The sequence below is a fragment of the Vulpes vulpes genome, chromosome 13, assembly GCF_048418805.1.
Source record: "Vulpes vulpes isolate BD-2025 chromosome 13, VulVul3, whole genome shotgun sequence".
NCBI classification, from domain to species: Eukaryota; Metazoa; Chordata; class Mammalia; order Carnivora; family Canidae; genus Vulpes; species Vulpes vulpes.
The window spans coordinates 144,278,208-144,294,502 of NC_132792.1; the positions used below are offsets into that span (position 1 = coordinate 144,278,208).

The 16,295-nt window shown below is 46.2% G+C and overlaps 1 protein-coding gene across 8 annotated transcripts in view; it reads left to right on the top strand.

The window, feature by feature from the left end:
• RGS8 (regulator of G protein signaling 8) overlaps positions 1–16,295 on the top strand; it is a 40,764-nt gene that overhangs the window by 11,558 nt on the left and 12,911 nt on the right. Inside the window, exons 2-6 of one of the 8 annotated variants that reach the window (XM_072733234.1) lie at positions 1,555–1,675; positions 2,807–2,880; positions 4,871–4,999; positions 7,508–7,609; positions 8,472–8,536. In XM_072733234.1, the coding sequence (XP_072589335.1) occupies positions 4,974–4,999; positions 7,508–7,609; positions 8,472–8,536 (193 nt within the window). In that variant the 5' untranslated portion in view covers positions 1,555–1,675; positions 2,807–2,880; positions 4,871–4,973. Of the gene's footprint in view, positions 1–1,554; positions 1,676–1,959; positions 2,679–2,806; positions 2,881–4,870; positions 5,000–7,507; positions 7,610–8,471; positions 8,537–16,295 lie in introns of those variants that run through there. The other 7 variants (XM_026001144.2, XM_026001146.2, XM_026001145.2 and 4 more) reach the window with 7 other exon arrangements.

Consider the following 16,295-nt stretch of genomic DNA (forward strand, 5'->3'; position numbering starts at 1 on the left):
ATTGAAGATTCTGATGCCTAGTTAACATTAGTCAGCCCCCACTGGAGACTTGGGCCCATCTGCAGCCCCCCTGTCCTATCTCCTCAGTGCCTTTGAATCCTGGATGCCAGATGGGGCAGCATGAGACTTCGAGGGGGGCTTTATCTCACTATTTTAGCACGAGAAGAGGAGTCCCATGATGATACCACCTTTGTGTTACGGCAAGGGGCAGGGCAAGGGTTGGGAACATGAAGCTTGGTATCAGGCACTGACTCTGCCACTTGTAACTGACTTGTCTCTGTTTTTCCATCTATAAAATGGGGATGATGAAGATGTCAGCCTTGTAAGTGCATGGAATCGCGAAGGCTCCACCTTACGGCATAAACTTATGTTGGATTAGGGAAGTGCTTATCAATGGGCTTTTATTCACAGTTTGTGCACCTGTTTTCTTTTCTTTTCTTTCTTTTTTTTCTTTTCTTCTTTCTTTCTTTCTTTCTTTCTTTCTTTCTTTCTTTCTTTCTTTCTTTCATTTTTTTTTTAAAGATTTTTATTTAGAGACATAGGCAGAGAGAGAAGCAGGCTCCCTGTAGGGAGCCCGATGTGAGATTCTATCCCAGGACCCCAGGATCATGCCCTGAGCCCAAGGTGGACGCTCAACCACTGAGCCACCCAGGCGACCCTGTGTACCTGTTTCTTACGGTGCGGTGTATCAAGAAAATGTCCAGAAGCAAAGGATTCTCTTTATGCTTCAATTCTAAACCCTGGCTAGCATTGGCGGTCAAGGCAGGGGTTCCGAGGAATGGGAAACATTTCTTTTGCCTCTCATTTCATAATGCGAAGTTCCCTTTACCTAACAGAGGCACACCGTGGACATTTTTCAAGAGAGACTATGAGTCACTGTGGAGGCAGCATCAGGAGTTTTTATTTCATCCTCTCATCAGGCAACGTGGGGTTGCAGCAGACTCATGTCACTGAGAAAACACGAGTTATGCGACCAATAGATCTGCCAGGAATTCTGGGTCCCGGTGTGACGCAGTGGGAAGAGCTCTGCTGTAAGAGTTCTAAGAAAACAAATCTGGTCCCTCTGAGTTGCTTCTTACGTGTTGTGTCGCTTTGAAAAAGACATGCTACCTTTTCCAGCCTCAATTTTCTCATCTGTAAGTCGGAGATAATAATATTCTCTCTGGCTATGGAATAGGGTTGTTGAATAAGAACACATGAACATGCTTTCTACATGATAAAAGGTCAAACAAATGCAACCTAATATTTTTAGCATCAACCCATCACTTTCTACAGAGATTTCTGCTGCCTCTAGCAAATGCCACCTTCCGGGTGTCCAAAAGGGCTCGCGGCAAAGGTTAGGTGCATTTGGAGGTAGTTCCTGAGTGGGAGCAGGAGACTCGGCCTTCGAGACTGGAGTGGAATGGGGAGAAGGGGAGCTTTGTCCCAGGGCAGTGCTTTGCAAACTTCAGCAGGCATCAGATTCACCTGGGAGGCTGGGCTACTTCCCCGGAGTTTCTGATCTGTAGGTCTGGGGGTGGGGCCTGAGAATTTGCATTTCGAACACATTCCCAGGTGATGCTGACGCTGCCACTGGTCCAGGGACCATACTCAGAGAACTACTGTACTAGGGCAAGCAGGAAGAGAGAGTCCTCCTTCTGGAACCGAAACAGGCAGTGTGAAGATCCATATGTGGGTAAGGGGGCTTGGAAGGAAAAAAAAAAAACCGGTAGAAGACAGAAAAATGGGGATAATGTGCAGATTGGACAGAACAAAGGGAAAAGTCTCACTCCGTAACAAATGCAAGCAGGGGGAAGTTGCTAGGTGATGGATGAGGGAGAGAGGTGAATTTCCACTGTAGGAAAAACCAGGAGCACAGAGTTGGAAATGTACATGTTTTGAGGAGGCAGAGGAGGTGGAAATTTCTCATTAAGAAGTGAGGAGTGGTGTGTTTGGTGCTGGGGGGGTGGGAGGAGAGACAGACTCGGGGGGAAATGCCTAAATGCCTCTGTCGAGGAAGGGGGACAGCTGAGATGTGCCAGAGGGGGTAATTTCAGGGCTGTGTGGTTTGGCTTGGTCGTGGAGCACAATAGAAATTGGGAGAAAGGGGGTGGAATTTAGATGTGTGACCTGCCCCGTAGCTTTCTTGCTCTCTGCATTTATCACATCACATCACACCCAGCAAGACAGCCCCCCTCCTCCTGGCTCATTAGGAGATTTGATTCGGCTTGGCTCCTGCTGTCAGCAGCTGTCTGGGGCAAGATCTTTATGCTCCCTGCTCCCTGAGCAGCAACCAGCCTTCAGCCAGCAGCGGAGCTCATTAGAAGAGGGCCCCCTGGACACTAGATTTTCAGCTCATTGGTGGCCGGAAAGAGTTAATACCTACGGCTTCGCTGCCCCCTGCACAGCCTCTGGGTGCAGAGGGGGAGGCAGCTTTGGGCTGTGGGGACCTCTCCTTGAGCTGCAGCCAGAGGAGCAGGGAAGCAGGTTAGTGAAGAGGAAGGTACGGGAGGAGTGCCAGGCGAGCTCTGCTCAGGGGCACCTCCTGCATCCTGCCAATGAGGATGGGCGTGCAGACTGTGCCCGGGAGCTGAGCCGCCGCCCGCTGGGTGTAGGCTGCTTCAGTATTTACTGGATGTGACAAGCAGAGAGAAGAGCTTTCAGCGGGGCTGCTTGCTGCCCGGCTCAAGTGGAGGGAGGTGTGTTGTGCTTGCATGCGTGTGTCTATGTGTGTGTGCACGCACGAGTGTGCCTGTGCATTCGTGCACACATGTTCTTCACCCATCAAGGATTTGACTGCTAAAAGAAAGATCTACTCTTTCCCCAGAACTCCTTAACCTGCAGCCTCTCTGACCATCCAGTTGGCAAAGACCTGCAGGCCATGAGGACTGGTCAAAGACAGTGAGTATTGCTTTTGCTTTTCTCTCTCCTCTTCAAGATGCCCATGTGGGCTGATTGCATTATCCATATTTAATTAACCTGCCTCTCCATGCATATTGATTGCTTTCTCCCCGCTGAGACTCTTAGTTTCTCTTCCCCTCTTTAAAGATCATTGCTCTTTGCTTTTAACCTTTGTTTTTACCTTGAGTCCCCTCTTTCCATATGTCCCATCCTGTCTGCCCCAGAGTCACCTGTAACTGGATGTCTGCCTAACAGGGCACATTTCCGTGGGCCTTTCTGGGCTCCAGTGACCCCAAACTCCGTCCCCTAGAAGTCAAGGACCAGATGGAATTAAGAGCCCCGAGGCACTGGGGTTGGGATGAATGAGGAAGCAGGGGCCAGAGTCTCCTGCAGATTCCGATTTAATTGAATTCAAGGCTGGGCTAAGTGAAGGGATGGTGGAGGGTCTGGGGCGCGGGGGGGGGGGGGTGAGGTGGGCACGGTGGGCAGCGCTGGATTTGGAAGGGAGAGAGGCAGGCATGAAGTGGTCCTGGCAAGCCAGTGGGAGCTAGCAGCGGGAGTGGGAAGAGCGACAGGGCAGGGACTGGAGGCCTGGTAATGCCTGCCCCAAATGACCTTGCCTGCTGTGTTTGTGGGGAGTCCTCCCTGGTTCTGTTCATCACCCGGTATAACGAAGGCCCCTGGCACAGGCTTCCCCTCCTCCAGGATGAGAGCCCATAAGCAAGGGAAAATGAGGCATAGGTGCCCCAGACAGTGATTTCTTACAGCTGGAAGAGAGAGAAGCTTCACTCTGTGAAGGGCTTTGATGTCCTGACGTCTGGGCCAGGCAGGTGTATGCACCATTAGAACAAAGGTTAAGGAGATGTCCCTACTGTCGGGGGGGATGTCATCTAAGCTCAGTCTCCTGGAGGTTGAGCTTTTACACAAACTCTTAACAATTTTTTTTTCAGTGTTAACAAAGCCATGTTTTAATTTTACCAATTTTGATATTATTAGAGAAGGTATTTTAAAAAGTATTTGTGATACGTTCCGTGTAATATCAAAACAATTTAAATGGAGTAGACCGGGTAGGGGCCTTATCTATCTAAATTAGGTTTCTTTTAAAATGGATTCTATGTTTGGTGTCAGGGTTCCCCTGGGGAGCCCTTTACGGATAGGCTGCTCTCTTCCCATGTTTCTTCCTATCATTTCTGTGGGAACAAAGGGTTTGAAGCACCGAGGATGGTACCCTCAGGAGAGATAGAGGTTCAGTCCACGAGCCCTCAACCTCAATATCCCCTTTCCTACTGTCCTCCCCACTTCAGGTCAGGAATGGGCCAGTCCCTGGGCTGGGGCAGGTGGGGCGGCCTCCATATGGGCAAGAGAGCATGGCTTGCATATTCATCTCACCAGCTTGTGCCTATAATCCTGCAAAGGAGCAGGCCTGTGCAGTGACGGGGCCTGACAAGTCTCCCTTGAGTTACTCCACCCTTCCTCCTGCTCATCCCCTCCCAAGGCTCCTTGCATTCCCACCCCCAGGACGGGTTCCCTTAGAGGGAGGTGAGAATCAGAAGAGCAGCCAATCAAATAATTCTAGAGCAAGTGCTGACCCCCCTCCCCCATCCCTGGCTGCCTGGTCACTTGGGCCCCACTGGAATCAAACAAAGAGAGCAGTCATTTTTGGCTCGCCCAGGCCCATGCCTTTGTCCCCTGAGGCACGTGCCCCACTTCACCGTCGATGGCCACTGGTTGGGGAAATGGGAGCCCTTGACCGCCAGACTGCGATGTGAAGCCACCCAGCGATCTGTGCCTGTTCAGCCTTGGTCAGTCACCCTCCCTCAGGGCAAGCAGGGATTTGTGGGGAATGGGCTGCGTGAGTGTGTGTGTGTGTGTGTGTGTGTGTGTGTGTGTGTGGAGGTGTTCCATCAGTGCAAAGCCATCCAAGAGGATTTGTAGCACAGTCAGATAAGAGAGGGCGGCCCCCCTCTTACAGCAGATTCTTTGATTTTAGGTGAGAGGACGTGAAAGGGTAAATCCCTGTGCCCCGCAGTCTTATCTCCCGCCCTGACGTCCCTGCACACCGGCCAGAGGGTTAACCGTAAGCGCGTGCCTGCATGGCCGCTTTACTGATGCCACGCAGGTAATGATGCTAACCTGTCTTCCTGCTCTTGCCCTTCCTCTTCCTCCTCCCTGCTGTGTGAGCCTGCCCCAGCCTTCTAATCCCCTGGGCGGTCCGCCTGAGTCCACCCTCTCAGGCCACCCGTGTGGACTGTGCCCTCCTTCCCCGGGGCGCTTCTTGCCAGCAGAACTCACCTCAGTGCCAAGCCCTCCTGTTGACTGATGGGACTTCTGGGGTGGGACTGTGCATGAGCTTGTATTGAACCACTTAGGGACCTCTTTGAGGTACTGGAACAGGGAGGGAAGATGAGGGCAAGCTTACTTTTTAAAATTTTGTTTTCTTGCTTGCTTGCTTGCATTGAAGTAACCTTAACCTGTGACTGGCACTTCCGCTCCCATTATTTCAGACCTAACTAACAAGGTTGTAATTCAGATCTCAGCTAGACAAGATGGAAAATGAAAACCGTTGGGCCCCAAAGGATATTTTGTGGAAGATTTTTGCAAACTCTTGGGGAGAATCACCGTTGGTTTGGTAACAAGTAGACCCTTTACACTGGCCCCTGTGAAACTTCCTTAGATGACTTGTGTGGATTTGCCATTTTTTGAAGTCTTCTTAATTGCTCTTTGGGGGCATCGACCTGACTATTCTGTGATTGATGATCCTGTGGCACGATGGAGGGAACTGACTCACTGAAGGTTGGGTTGTGGCCTTGGTACAGCCTGAGCAAGACCTTTACTTGAATTCACGGAAAGTGGTGACTCAAGGGCCCTTAATCAGTTGCTCACTCGGCCTGGTGTCAGAGCCCCCTGTGGTTTTTAAGAGTGAGTGGACATAAGATGCTCACCATCGCAGAAGAGAGAAAGGCTATCACCAATGTTTTGAAATGCCACCAAATTGATGGCTTCATAATGCGCCTGGCTGAGATAAGAGGTGGGAGCACAGGACGTGCAGGCCTAGTTTTCTGCAGGAGAGGGGATATTTCTGGGAACTTGGATGTTCCAGCTTTAAAAGGCTCTCAGAGATGGGCTGTGGAATACAAATGTTGTCCATCCTTGCCAAATGTGATACCATCCCAGTAGACATTTGTTGGATAAGATTTCTGTGAACAATTAGCTGGGTCAGGGATGAAAATTCATTTGGAGTGAAAGGAAGAGATTGAATTGGAGGGCCTCTAGCGTCTCCACCCAGGCCCAGGATGCATGAGACAGGGGAAGGGAGAGCCAGGCTGGGAGGACTTCCTTTCCACACGAAGAATAATATCTCCGGGACTATTTCCGTGGCAAAGTGTTACCAGTGTGCACGTGGCAGTGCCCTTTTATAAGTTCCTCAGGCCTGATGTGATTACGCCAAACCCTTCCCACTTACCTTTGCTCTTTGTGCAAAGAGCTGCCATAGTTAAAGGTCAGGGGTCAGTAAACTCACTCTGCCGAGGGCCAGAGAGTAAATATTTTGAGTTTTATGGGCCATACAGTCTGTGTTGCAACCACCCAACTCTGCCTTCGCGCTTGAAAGCAGCTTTAGACATATGTAAATAAACGGGTGTTGCTGTGTTCCCATAAAACTTTATTTACACAAACAGGCATCTTGCCGGGCCATAGTTGGCGGATGTCTCGTTAAAGGTTAAAAAGGGGCTAATGTTGAAAGTCCAAAAGAGACGTTAGTGTAATTTCTCATTGGACCTTCCCTAACAGATAACATTTAAGTATCTGGTCCTTAGGAAAATTGAAAAAAAGAGAGAGAGAGAACTTTAAACATACATGTTAAAGTTTTAAACATGCTGATTGAGATAAGCCAAAACCTAAATAGGGATATGAGAGCTCCGTCAGGTAAATACAAGTGTGTTTAAATACAAGGGGCCCTGGCTCTTAACTTCAACCGTACCAGCTGCTCGTGCCTTCGCCTACAGGTGTTGCTCTCTGCTGGTCCACAGCCGTTCATGCATATACATCCCCAGGTTTGGGGGATAAGTGGGGAGGAGAACCTGAGTCAGAATTAATTTGCCCTAAAGCTTCATTTGTGCTCGGAGGTTCTGTGGCATGCGCCCCTGTATTATGCAAGCAACCCTCCACTCTCTTTACGGGTACTACTTCTGGGGCTTTGTAATTAGGAGCTGCTGCTGTTGCTGCTGCTACTTTGCCCTCCTAGTGGGAGAGCAAAATGTGAATTGTTATTTTGTCTTCCCTGTATTTCCTTTCCCTACAGAGAATCCTAATTTAGAAATTCTTCCAAGCTAATGACCTTCATTGACTTACTATCAACTTGAATGTTAGCTTTGAAAGAAGCGTTAAGCCTCTAGGGGTAGGGTACCTGTTACTATTCCAGTAGTCAAGTTAGGGAGTGAGTATATCCCTTGATCTTCTAGGCATGTCTCCTCTTGTTCATGAAATCTTTAGGGACCACCTGGGGAAGGATGTGGGGGTCAGGGGAGGCGGCACAGGCTCCCGCAGCAGCAGTTCCAGGGGCCCCTTTATGGAGCTGACGGCTATGATCATGACAGTCCCCGTCCGTCTGCCCCTGTGCTTGTTGCAGGAACAAAGGGATGAGGACCCGCCTGGGATGCCTGTCTCACAAGTCAGACTCCTGTAGCGATTTCACAGCTATTCTTCCCGACAAGCCCAACCGTGCTCTAAAGTGAGTAGTTTGGCCCTGTGGCCTTCCCAGGGTGCTCACCATGGGGCGTCCACCACTGGGCCGAAGGACCTGTTCTCCTCTAGTGAGCTGTTGACCGGATGAGTCCAGTGACAATAAATCCCTGCCACTTGGTGGTACCTTTTAGATCCCTGAACGTGAGTGCATGGGTATGAATTTTCCTTTTCAAAATGTGCGACCTAACTCAGAGTAGGGACCCTTTTCTTGCTTGTAAGAAAACTGTATTATCCACCGCTCTTGTATAAAGCTATGGTGGAGGAGGCTTCTTGGTTCTACTTGGTTGTCAGTCTGAGCTCTCAGTTTGGAGATAAACATTCAAATATATTCTAAAAATCTGTTTAGGTTCAGATGATCTGGACTCGGTACCTATACCGTTTAGGTACTGTGTTCAATGATATCATAGATGCCCCTCATCTAACTTTCAAGGGTTTGGGGATGGGCATCATGATCCCCATTGCAGAAGTGAAGAGATTAAGGTCACAGTAAAATATGGAGTTGGGAGCTCAGCCCACCTTTTCTCATGCTAAGGCCGGTTTCTTTCCATGGTTATCTTGACATCTTCATTTCCTGTACATATTTAGCTTGGTGTTTTAGACTGAAAGCCAACAAACGAAATATGCTGAATTGCCTTACTGAGGTTTGCCATCAGTTACTTAAGAAGGTACACATTTACAGTGATAGAATTGCAGGCCTACAGGTGGTTTTCATTTGCACTGCCATCCTCCACCCCCTCCCCCCTCCCTGCCATTTTTCCGATTTCTTCTCCATAGCAAATTTCCATGGTTGCTGATGGAGAGGGGGGTCATTTCAGAAATATTCAAGAGAGATGTTTCTTCTTTCCTAGGAGACTATCCACAGAAGAAGCCACGAGGTGGGCAGATTCCTTTGACGTGCTTCTGTCCCATAAGTGTAAGTAGAATTTGGGTTTCAACATGTTGCAGCAAATCATCCTCTTAGCAAAAGAGGCACCAAATACCCACCATGATGCAGGTACTGTGCTGGGTGCCCTAGACAGCTACAATCCCTGCACTCACCGAGCCTCTATATAGGGGACTATATAGATGACAAGATGTCATTAAAATGTAGTGGGAAGAGGGCCTTCTTTTCTGTGTTCTGGGTTAAAAGTATGGTCCCAAGAAGCCTTCGTGTTTTCATAAGAAATAATTTAGTTTAGGGCGTTAGAATGATGGGCTCGGTGGGAACAATAGTCTCGTGTCCATCCTAGATCTTGTTTATAAAATTAAATGACCTCCCCTCAAGTCCCTAGAGAGCCTTGGGTTACTCATCTGTCAGATGAATGTTCTATACATTTTGTTAGTCACTTGAGTTGGCATAGTTTTGGGTTTTCTTGTTGCTTTTTATTTTGGGGTATCACACTCCTCAGTTTCCGGCTGGGTGTGAGTTTTACTAGGATGCATTTCTTCTGTCCCTCTCTCCTCTTTCACTTTCCCCTTTCCTCATTTCTCATACCTTCCCCTTCCCCTGAAAATTGCAGAAATTATCGTGCATATTTCTGCGTGGGAAGGGCACTTTGACGCCAGCCAAACTTTTCAGCTCTTGCTTTTTTCTCGTCATGAGCAAGTTCAAATTCATCGGGCTTTGAGATCCTAGTGGCATAAAATACATGGGAGTGGGAAAGCACAGGAGAGGATGAGAGAAGAGTCTTTTGAAGAGAAAAGGTTTCATGTAGACTTGTAGCGCTCCTTTTGAATTCTTCCCATCAATATTAGAAATCCTGATCAATCTGGGAGCAGAAGGGTAGCTTTTAGCTCGGAGCCTTGTTTCCATTTCATTGGGGAACATGATTTTGTACGATGAGGGTAAGGGCATTGGCCTGATAGTCAGACCTGTGTTCTTGATTTTGACCCCGCTCAGCTACTAGATAATTGAGTAGTCTTGATGGGATCCGCCAATCTTTAGATGTCTTTAGAAGTGATTTTTGCTTACAGCTGGATGGGGACAGCTCCCTCTGACTATGCCCCTGATCCTAATAAACTGGTTAACAAATGCTCTTGAATAGATTTTAAAATGAAATGCAAGATATAAGAATAAGCATATATCGTAGCACCTAGTTTTGTGAGACAAATAGCCATTTTTGTGTTCTATGGATTATACTTAGGAAGGAAAACAAGGCAGCATAGATACAGCATGTGTGACATATGGCTTATGTCACAAACAGCAAGCTTGTGTGGTGAATTTGCCAAGGTAATGGCATATGTACAATAATAGTTAGGATTTGACAGTAAGGCTTGTTTCTTATGAGGCTAGTTTGACTTGTTTTCTGGGGTTATGTCAGGCTAAACAAGTGTCACTATTAACTTCTTTTCTGGCTGCATTTGCTTCAAGGTCATCTTGAAGTTTGGTTTCTATTTCAGCTTCATGACTGACTCACTTAGTTCAAGTCCCTGAGGCTGTTTCCTCATTCTGAAATGGTGATGGCAATACTTGTGTGCTACCTGTCTGTCACCTGGATAAGGGGATCTTCATAAGAGGACACCCTTTGGGTTCTCTAGTTAACTAATGGTGTTTTGTAAGAATATGGTGATTTTTTTTAAATGGTGCTTTTATTTATCAAATGCAAAATAAATGCACCTTAAGAATAAGTTCGCAAATTTTGCCACCAATTAGTGCTGAGCCAAATTCCATAGACAGAGTTTATGGTGGTTAAATTAGTGGATAGAATCTTAGAGTATATTTGGATTGCTGCAAAGACCTGGAGTTATAAGAGGTTCAATTTTGTTTGTTTGATTCAGTGACTTTTAGACCTGAAGACTTGCTTCTCTTTCTGTTGGGGGTGGTCTCAGTTTCCAGGGATGCAGTAACACATTTCTGAGATGGGGATCCCACTAAAGGGTTACTAGCTGAAACCAGAGTGCTTCTTTGTCAGGCCACTGCAGAAATAGGTTTTTGGAACTTTGAAGTTCTGTGATCCTTTTTGGAGTATGATGTTCTGTTTTGATTTTTGTTTAGTACGGAAATAAAAAGCCAATGGAGTGAATGTCTTCGAGAAGAAAGAGGCCTGTATTCGTGGGTCATTGGCAGAATTTCAAGGTTTCAGAGCTTGGACGCTCTCTCCCTGTGAAGGCTAGGAGGGAGTTGGAGCCAGGTTACCTTGAAGGGTGTTGACAACTTTCTTAAAGTCTAATTAATTTGGGTTAATGTTGTGACTCAATTAGGGCTGATTAAGCTTTTCCAAAGGGATTGCATGTATGCTGGTCTCTTAGGAGGGACAGCAGTTGATCGGAGGTGTGCAGGGCTTTCAATTAAGATAGCAAAATGTCCTAAAAAGTAAAGAAAGAATCACTGAATGAGCTCCAGGAAAAGAAAGGTGCATTAGTCTCGAAACCACCCCCTGGTAGTCTTCTATACCTAGGCCACTGCCCTCCCTGAGTTTTCTGTTTCACATAATTCCGATAATTATTTTTGTTCCCATTCTCTATTTATTTATTTTAAGATTTTATTTGTTTATTCATCAGAGACAACACACATCAGAGACACACACATAGACACATAGGCAGAAGGAGAAGCAGCCATTCTCAATTTATAAGAGCATCTTTACCTTCCTGCTCTGCTTGAGTGTTTTGGGCACTTATTTATTTAAAGAAAGGTGTACTAAGTGTTCATTATGTTCAAAGTCTGTGCTAAGCAGCTAGTTGGGGGCAGGGACACAATGATGAACAGGACAGTACCTCCTTGGTGGAGAATACAGCCTTTGGAGGCATGGACATGCATATAAACAACATAAGAAAATAAAACAGTGTACTGACTACAAACTAGGGAGTGTCAAGATTTCAGATAGAATCTTGACGTTCGGTGTTCCTCTTAAATTCCATTTTGTCAGTATTAGAGGTCCTCACTGACCTGGCAGCTGCAGGTCTGCTTTTCATTTAGAGCATGGTTTTCACCTAATTGGAGAACATGCTTCTGCACAATTAGGTTTAGAACATTAGCTGGTTGTCAGACCTGTGTTCGGACAATTTTAACCCGGTTCTGCTTCTAAACAGCTGGGTAGCCTTGATGGAATCCCTCAATCTTTTGGAAAATCTGGTTCTTCATTTATACAATGAGGAATCTGGAATAGGAGGACTCAGAAACTGGATCCAATCCTATCCTCTTGCTCTAGGATGGTGAGACTGGGCCATAGCTAAACGCCCAGGCAGGTGGTTTGAGTCAGTGCGGCCTGCAGGGTTTCATAAAAAGGCTTCAAAGTCGAAATGGTGCAAGCAGCCAAATGAGGGGCTAAAGCACCTGTGTTATGAAGCTTTCTGTCCTTGGCAGGGTCCTGCTGTGTAGGGAGCACTTCTCAGGTTCAAACCTCAGGAAAAGAAGAAAACACTTTTTTTTTTTTTAAACTTTAGAAAGGAAAAAAATCTAGACAGCAAATATTTGGAGCAGTTTGATTTCCAATCACATTTGCTTGCAAGTATAAAGCTGAAGAAGCGCTTAGGAAGGTCTGGGGGACAGCCACTTGCTGAGGGCTTTTTTAAAAAAAATCAAATGAAAAATAAAATGAAAATTGCTGACAACTTTATTAACTAGGGAAGGAGTTAATCTGGCATCTTTTTCCTGCTTATCCAAGTACAGTTAGACTTGGTGTCTATAAGCTGTGCAGCTAGATGGCCCCTAAGGGCTTATGTGTGTGCATGTGTGTGTGCACACACCCAGAAGCCTTTCTGCCTCTGTAGCTTGTACCCAGGAGAGTGAAGGCTTGCAGCTTGGAGATTTTTTTCTGATGGGTTGTGGGAGAACAGGCACAAAATTGTATGTCTTCTGCTCTGATTTCCTCATGAGGTTCAGGCATATGCTTGCTATTTGTCAAGTCTTTAGTGGGACATTCGGTCCTGAACTCCGAATCAGTTCAAACTCTGAATTTTCCTCTTTCCTTCCTTCCTCCTTCTTTTGTGGGATTTTTTTTTTAACATAAAAGTTGGATTCATTCCAGTTTTAAGGGGAAGGTGTAGACAGGATTCCTTCCCCTTCCTCTGAATTTTTTCAGCCTGATCTTACACCTGGATGACAGACCACCTCATCCTGGGCATCCATTTGGTCCTTGGCTTTGTTTCATTGTTTGCACAGAGTGTAGAGGGTCAAAGCCGACCTGTCCCTGCCAGGCCCACCCAGGGAATGCCAGGTTAGTGGAATAGTACAATTGAGAGCTCTTTTGCATTCAAAGAGTTAGTATCCAACTCTGCAAAAAGGAGACCAAGAAAGAAGTTTTTAGTTTTTTAAATTAGCCCCTTTGGGATAATGATTGAGATATACAAAAATATAATGATTTGATCTGGTCACACAGTAGCCAAGCAAAAAACCCAAAACAAGCAAAAACGTGAAAGTTACAAGCTAATGAAGTTCCTTAATTATTCATCCAAATGGTCATTAGCTTTAGAATGAACAGTTTAACTATCCAGTTTCTATTTATTGCATAGCCCTCCCCACAGCCTTCTCCAAGCCAAAAAATTCTAGAACAGTGTTACTCAAAAGTGTGATCCAAAGAAGGCAGCACCAGCAGCTGCTGGAAGCTTGTAAGAGACAAAAATTCTGGAGTTTTGTCTCAGACCTACTGGGTCAGCATCTCTAGGGGTGGGGCGCAGTAAGTTTTGCTCAAGCTTTTCAGTAATATTGAAGCCCACCAAAGCTTGAGAAGCACTGCTCTAAAGCATGAGGAAGTAAAGCAATGAATCTGGAGCATCTTGGTGAGGCAGGTGGCCTGTGCTTTCCAAGAACCCCACTGAACACTGGATTCCAGCCTCCCAAAGTTCTGAGGCAACACATCCCTTCAGTGGTATGTTGTCCGTGTATCACAGATGCCACCTACGTAGCAGGTACGGTGGAGGGTATTCACAGTAAACAAACAAATATGGCAAGTGTGTTTTCTGGATAAATTGAGGCTGAGGTTTAAAAAGAGATATGTGAAGTAGACACAGATCGAAAAAGGAGCTTCTCTTCCTCCTTGCCAACCTGTCTGCACTGCTATAATTTTTACTTGCACCCAGGAATGTGGGTGCATTTAACTTGTCTAGAAGGAGTGCCTGGAATAGAAAAGGCAACTATTCCAAGCCTGCTGCAAAAAACGTTTGAATGAAAAGCAACTGGATGGGCCTCCAACACCCATTCTGTTGCTTATCAGCTGTGTGACCTTTGGCAAATTACATAACCTCTCTGAACCTTTCTTTCCTCATCTGTAAAAGGGAATGATAAGACTTGCCTTGCACAGTTGTCTTGAGAATTAAATGTGATTTGTGGTTGTGAAATGCTCAGCGTGATAATGTGACATACAGGGGCTCCACGAAGGAGAACGATTTTGATTATTATTGTTATTACACAATGTTAAATTCACTGAGCAAACACGGATTCCAGGCTTCCCGGATGCCTGAGATGGCATCGGCTTCTTTCCACAGTCAGCTGAAGGTTGACCCCAAGGGTTGGATGGAGATTGTATTAGAGTCGCAGAGGGGACCTTATTCAAATTCCATAATACCTTCCCCCCACCCCTTTGCCTGATGAGCTTTTGGCATCCCTCCCTCATCCCTTCCCAATTTCCCCTCAGTGTATGTGAGAAAAATCCCTCTGGGGATGTAGTTTTCAAAAGCCCTGCAGGCGAATCTGATATGTTCCCTTTTTGGGACTCCCTGCCGTGTTTCTATGTCAAACTAATTAGACAAATATTCTTGGACATTTACTTTTCAGAATCTCTCAGGTGATGGGCTGGTGTACCTGGATTTTTATGTGAATTCTCTTGTATTAAAGGAGTCATTTGCGAATGCCTTTACCCTTTTAGGGATGCTTCTCTTTTGTCTCCCCTTCAATAGAAAACTTCTTGCTAATCTCTTATACTAGTTGCAGATACGGACTCTAGCTCGATTTTTTGTTGTTGTTGTTGGTGTTACTCAACCCAGCTTCTGCTTGATAAAATAGAAAAGAATATTGGAACAGGAGCTGTAAGACCCAGCTGTCCTTAGTCTGCTGATACCATGTCCTAAGAATAAGAAATCACCCAACCTTAGAGCCTCACCATTCCCTTGTGTCCAATGTAGGGCTTGATCATAGGGTCTCTATGTCCCTTCTGGCTCCAAGTCTAACAACTATCAAGTCCTATACTATTATTATAACACACCATCTTGCTATATGTACACTAACAAAGTTAAGATCATTGAAGAAAATTATGTTAATCACAAGACTGAAGTATAATTAGCATGACAGTTGCTTCCAATAAATGTCAATAATTGGAAATAGTTTATTTTCTAAATAATCTCCTTACCTAAACCTTGCTAAGCCCCAGTTATTTTATAGATGACACGAAAGAAAGACTTTGATCCTAATGCTGTTCTCATCACAATTTTCAAAGTAGTTAACTCGGTTCTGAATGAAAGATTTTTTGACTTCAGCATTAGTAAATGTGCCCTGGATATTATAAATATATTTTCCTTTCTTATCCTCTGTCTGACCTTGGAACCCATTCACCAGTTTATTTTTTCCTATCAATCAGGGATGCAAGAGGACTCTGGTCTTTGGGACAGCACTTTGGTAAACAGAGAGGTTGCCCCCTGCCCCAAATCTTTCATGTGATCCTGTAATTTTCTAAGCCTGGGAACTGAGCTAGGCTCAAGCCCACCCTCGTGCCAGCTGAATCAGGGCTCCTGGACTTTGAACTGTTACCTAAGCCACCCTTCCTGCTATACCAGCTGCACCGCTCATTCATAGTGACCCAGTTTCTTCTCTTATGTAAGCACCCTGCATCACAGAACTAAGAGGGAGAGTGCCGGCCGCAGGCAGCACGTGTGGCCACGGGTATGTTCTTGGAGATTCTGTGTATGCTCAGGGGGGGATGCCAGGATTCTGCTGAATGTTCCAGGAATTTTGGACACAAGCCTTTCCCTTTCTGCAACTAGATAGACACTAATTTCAAAAAAAAAATGTATAATGTTCATAGAGCCTTGACTTCAATGTCATACAAAGAAAACCCAAGTGAAATGAAAAAAATGAAGCTAAAAATAAAATAAAAAGGCAGCTCCTCCTGTTTCTCTCTCATCTTCCTTGAACTATTTACCACCTATGACCTTTAAGTTATCAGGATGATTTGGGGGTATTAGGCATGTTTACTCTGCATGGTGACTCTTCAAGCCACCGAGGTGCAGGCATGACGGTCACTAACATGAGTGAGTGCTCACCGAGTGCTGTGTTAACTCACCTCACCCCCAGGGCCTCATGGAGCAGGTACCGCTAGGATCTGCGTTTCACAGAGGGGGAAACTGAGGCAGTGCCCAAGGTCGCATTCAGCTGGTGTGTGTCAAGGCCAGAATAGAGCAGCTTCCGGACAGAATCCCAGGCAGGATGGCTTGAGGGATCAGAGAAAAGTCACTCCTGCCAGCTGCCTAGAATGTGTGAAGATCGGATGGGGAGGCCTCCAGTTCTCCAAGTATCTGGGAGGGGGCGGGTCTGGGGGGCCCAGGGGCCCAGGCAGAGGGGCACAGCTGTGTCACAGTGAGGGATGGCAGGAAGGATGCATGAGCCTTCGTTTTAACCAACCCCACTTTATGGGTTTAGCAGAGGGGGAGGAGAAGGTCCCAGTGGAGAGAAGGGGTACAGAAGAGGGGAGGAGGGGCCAAAGGGGACAGAGGATGGAGGAAGAGGGTGAGGGCTGGGAAAGATGCTGAGGAGGCAGAGAGAG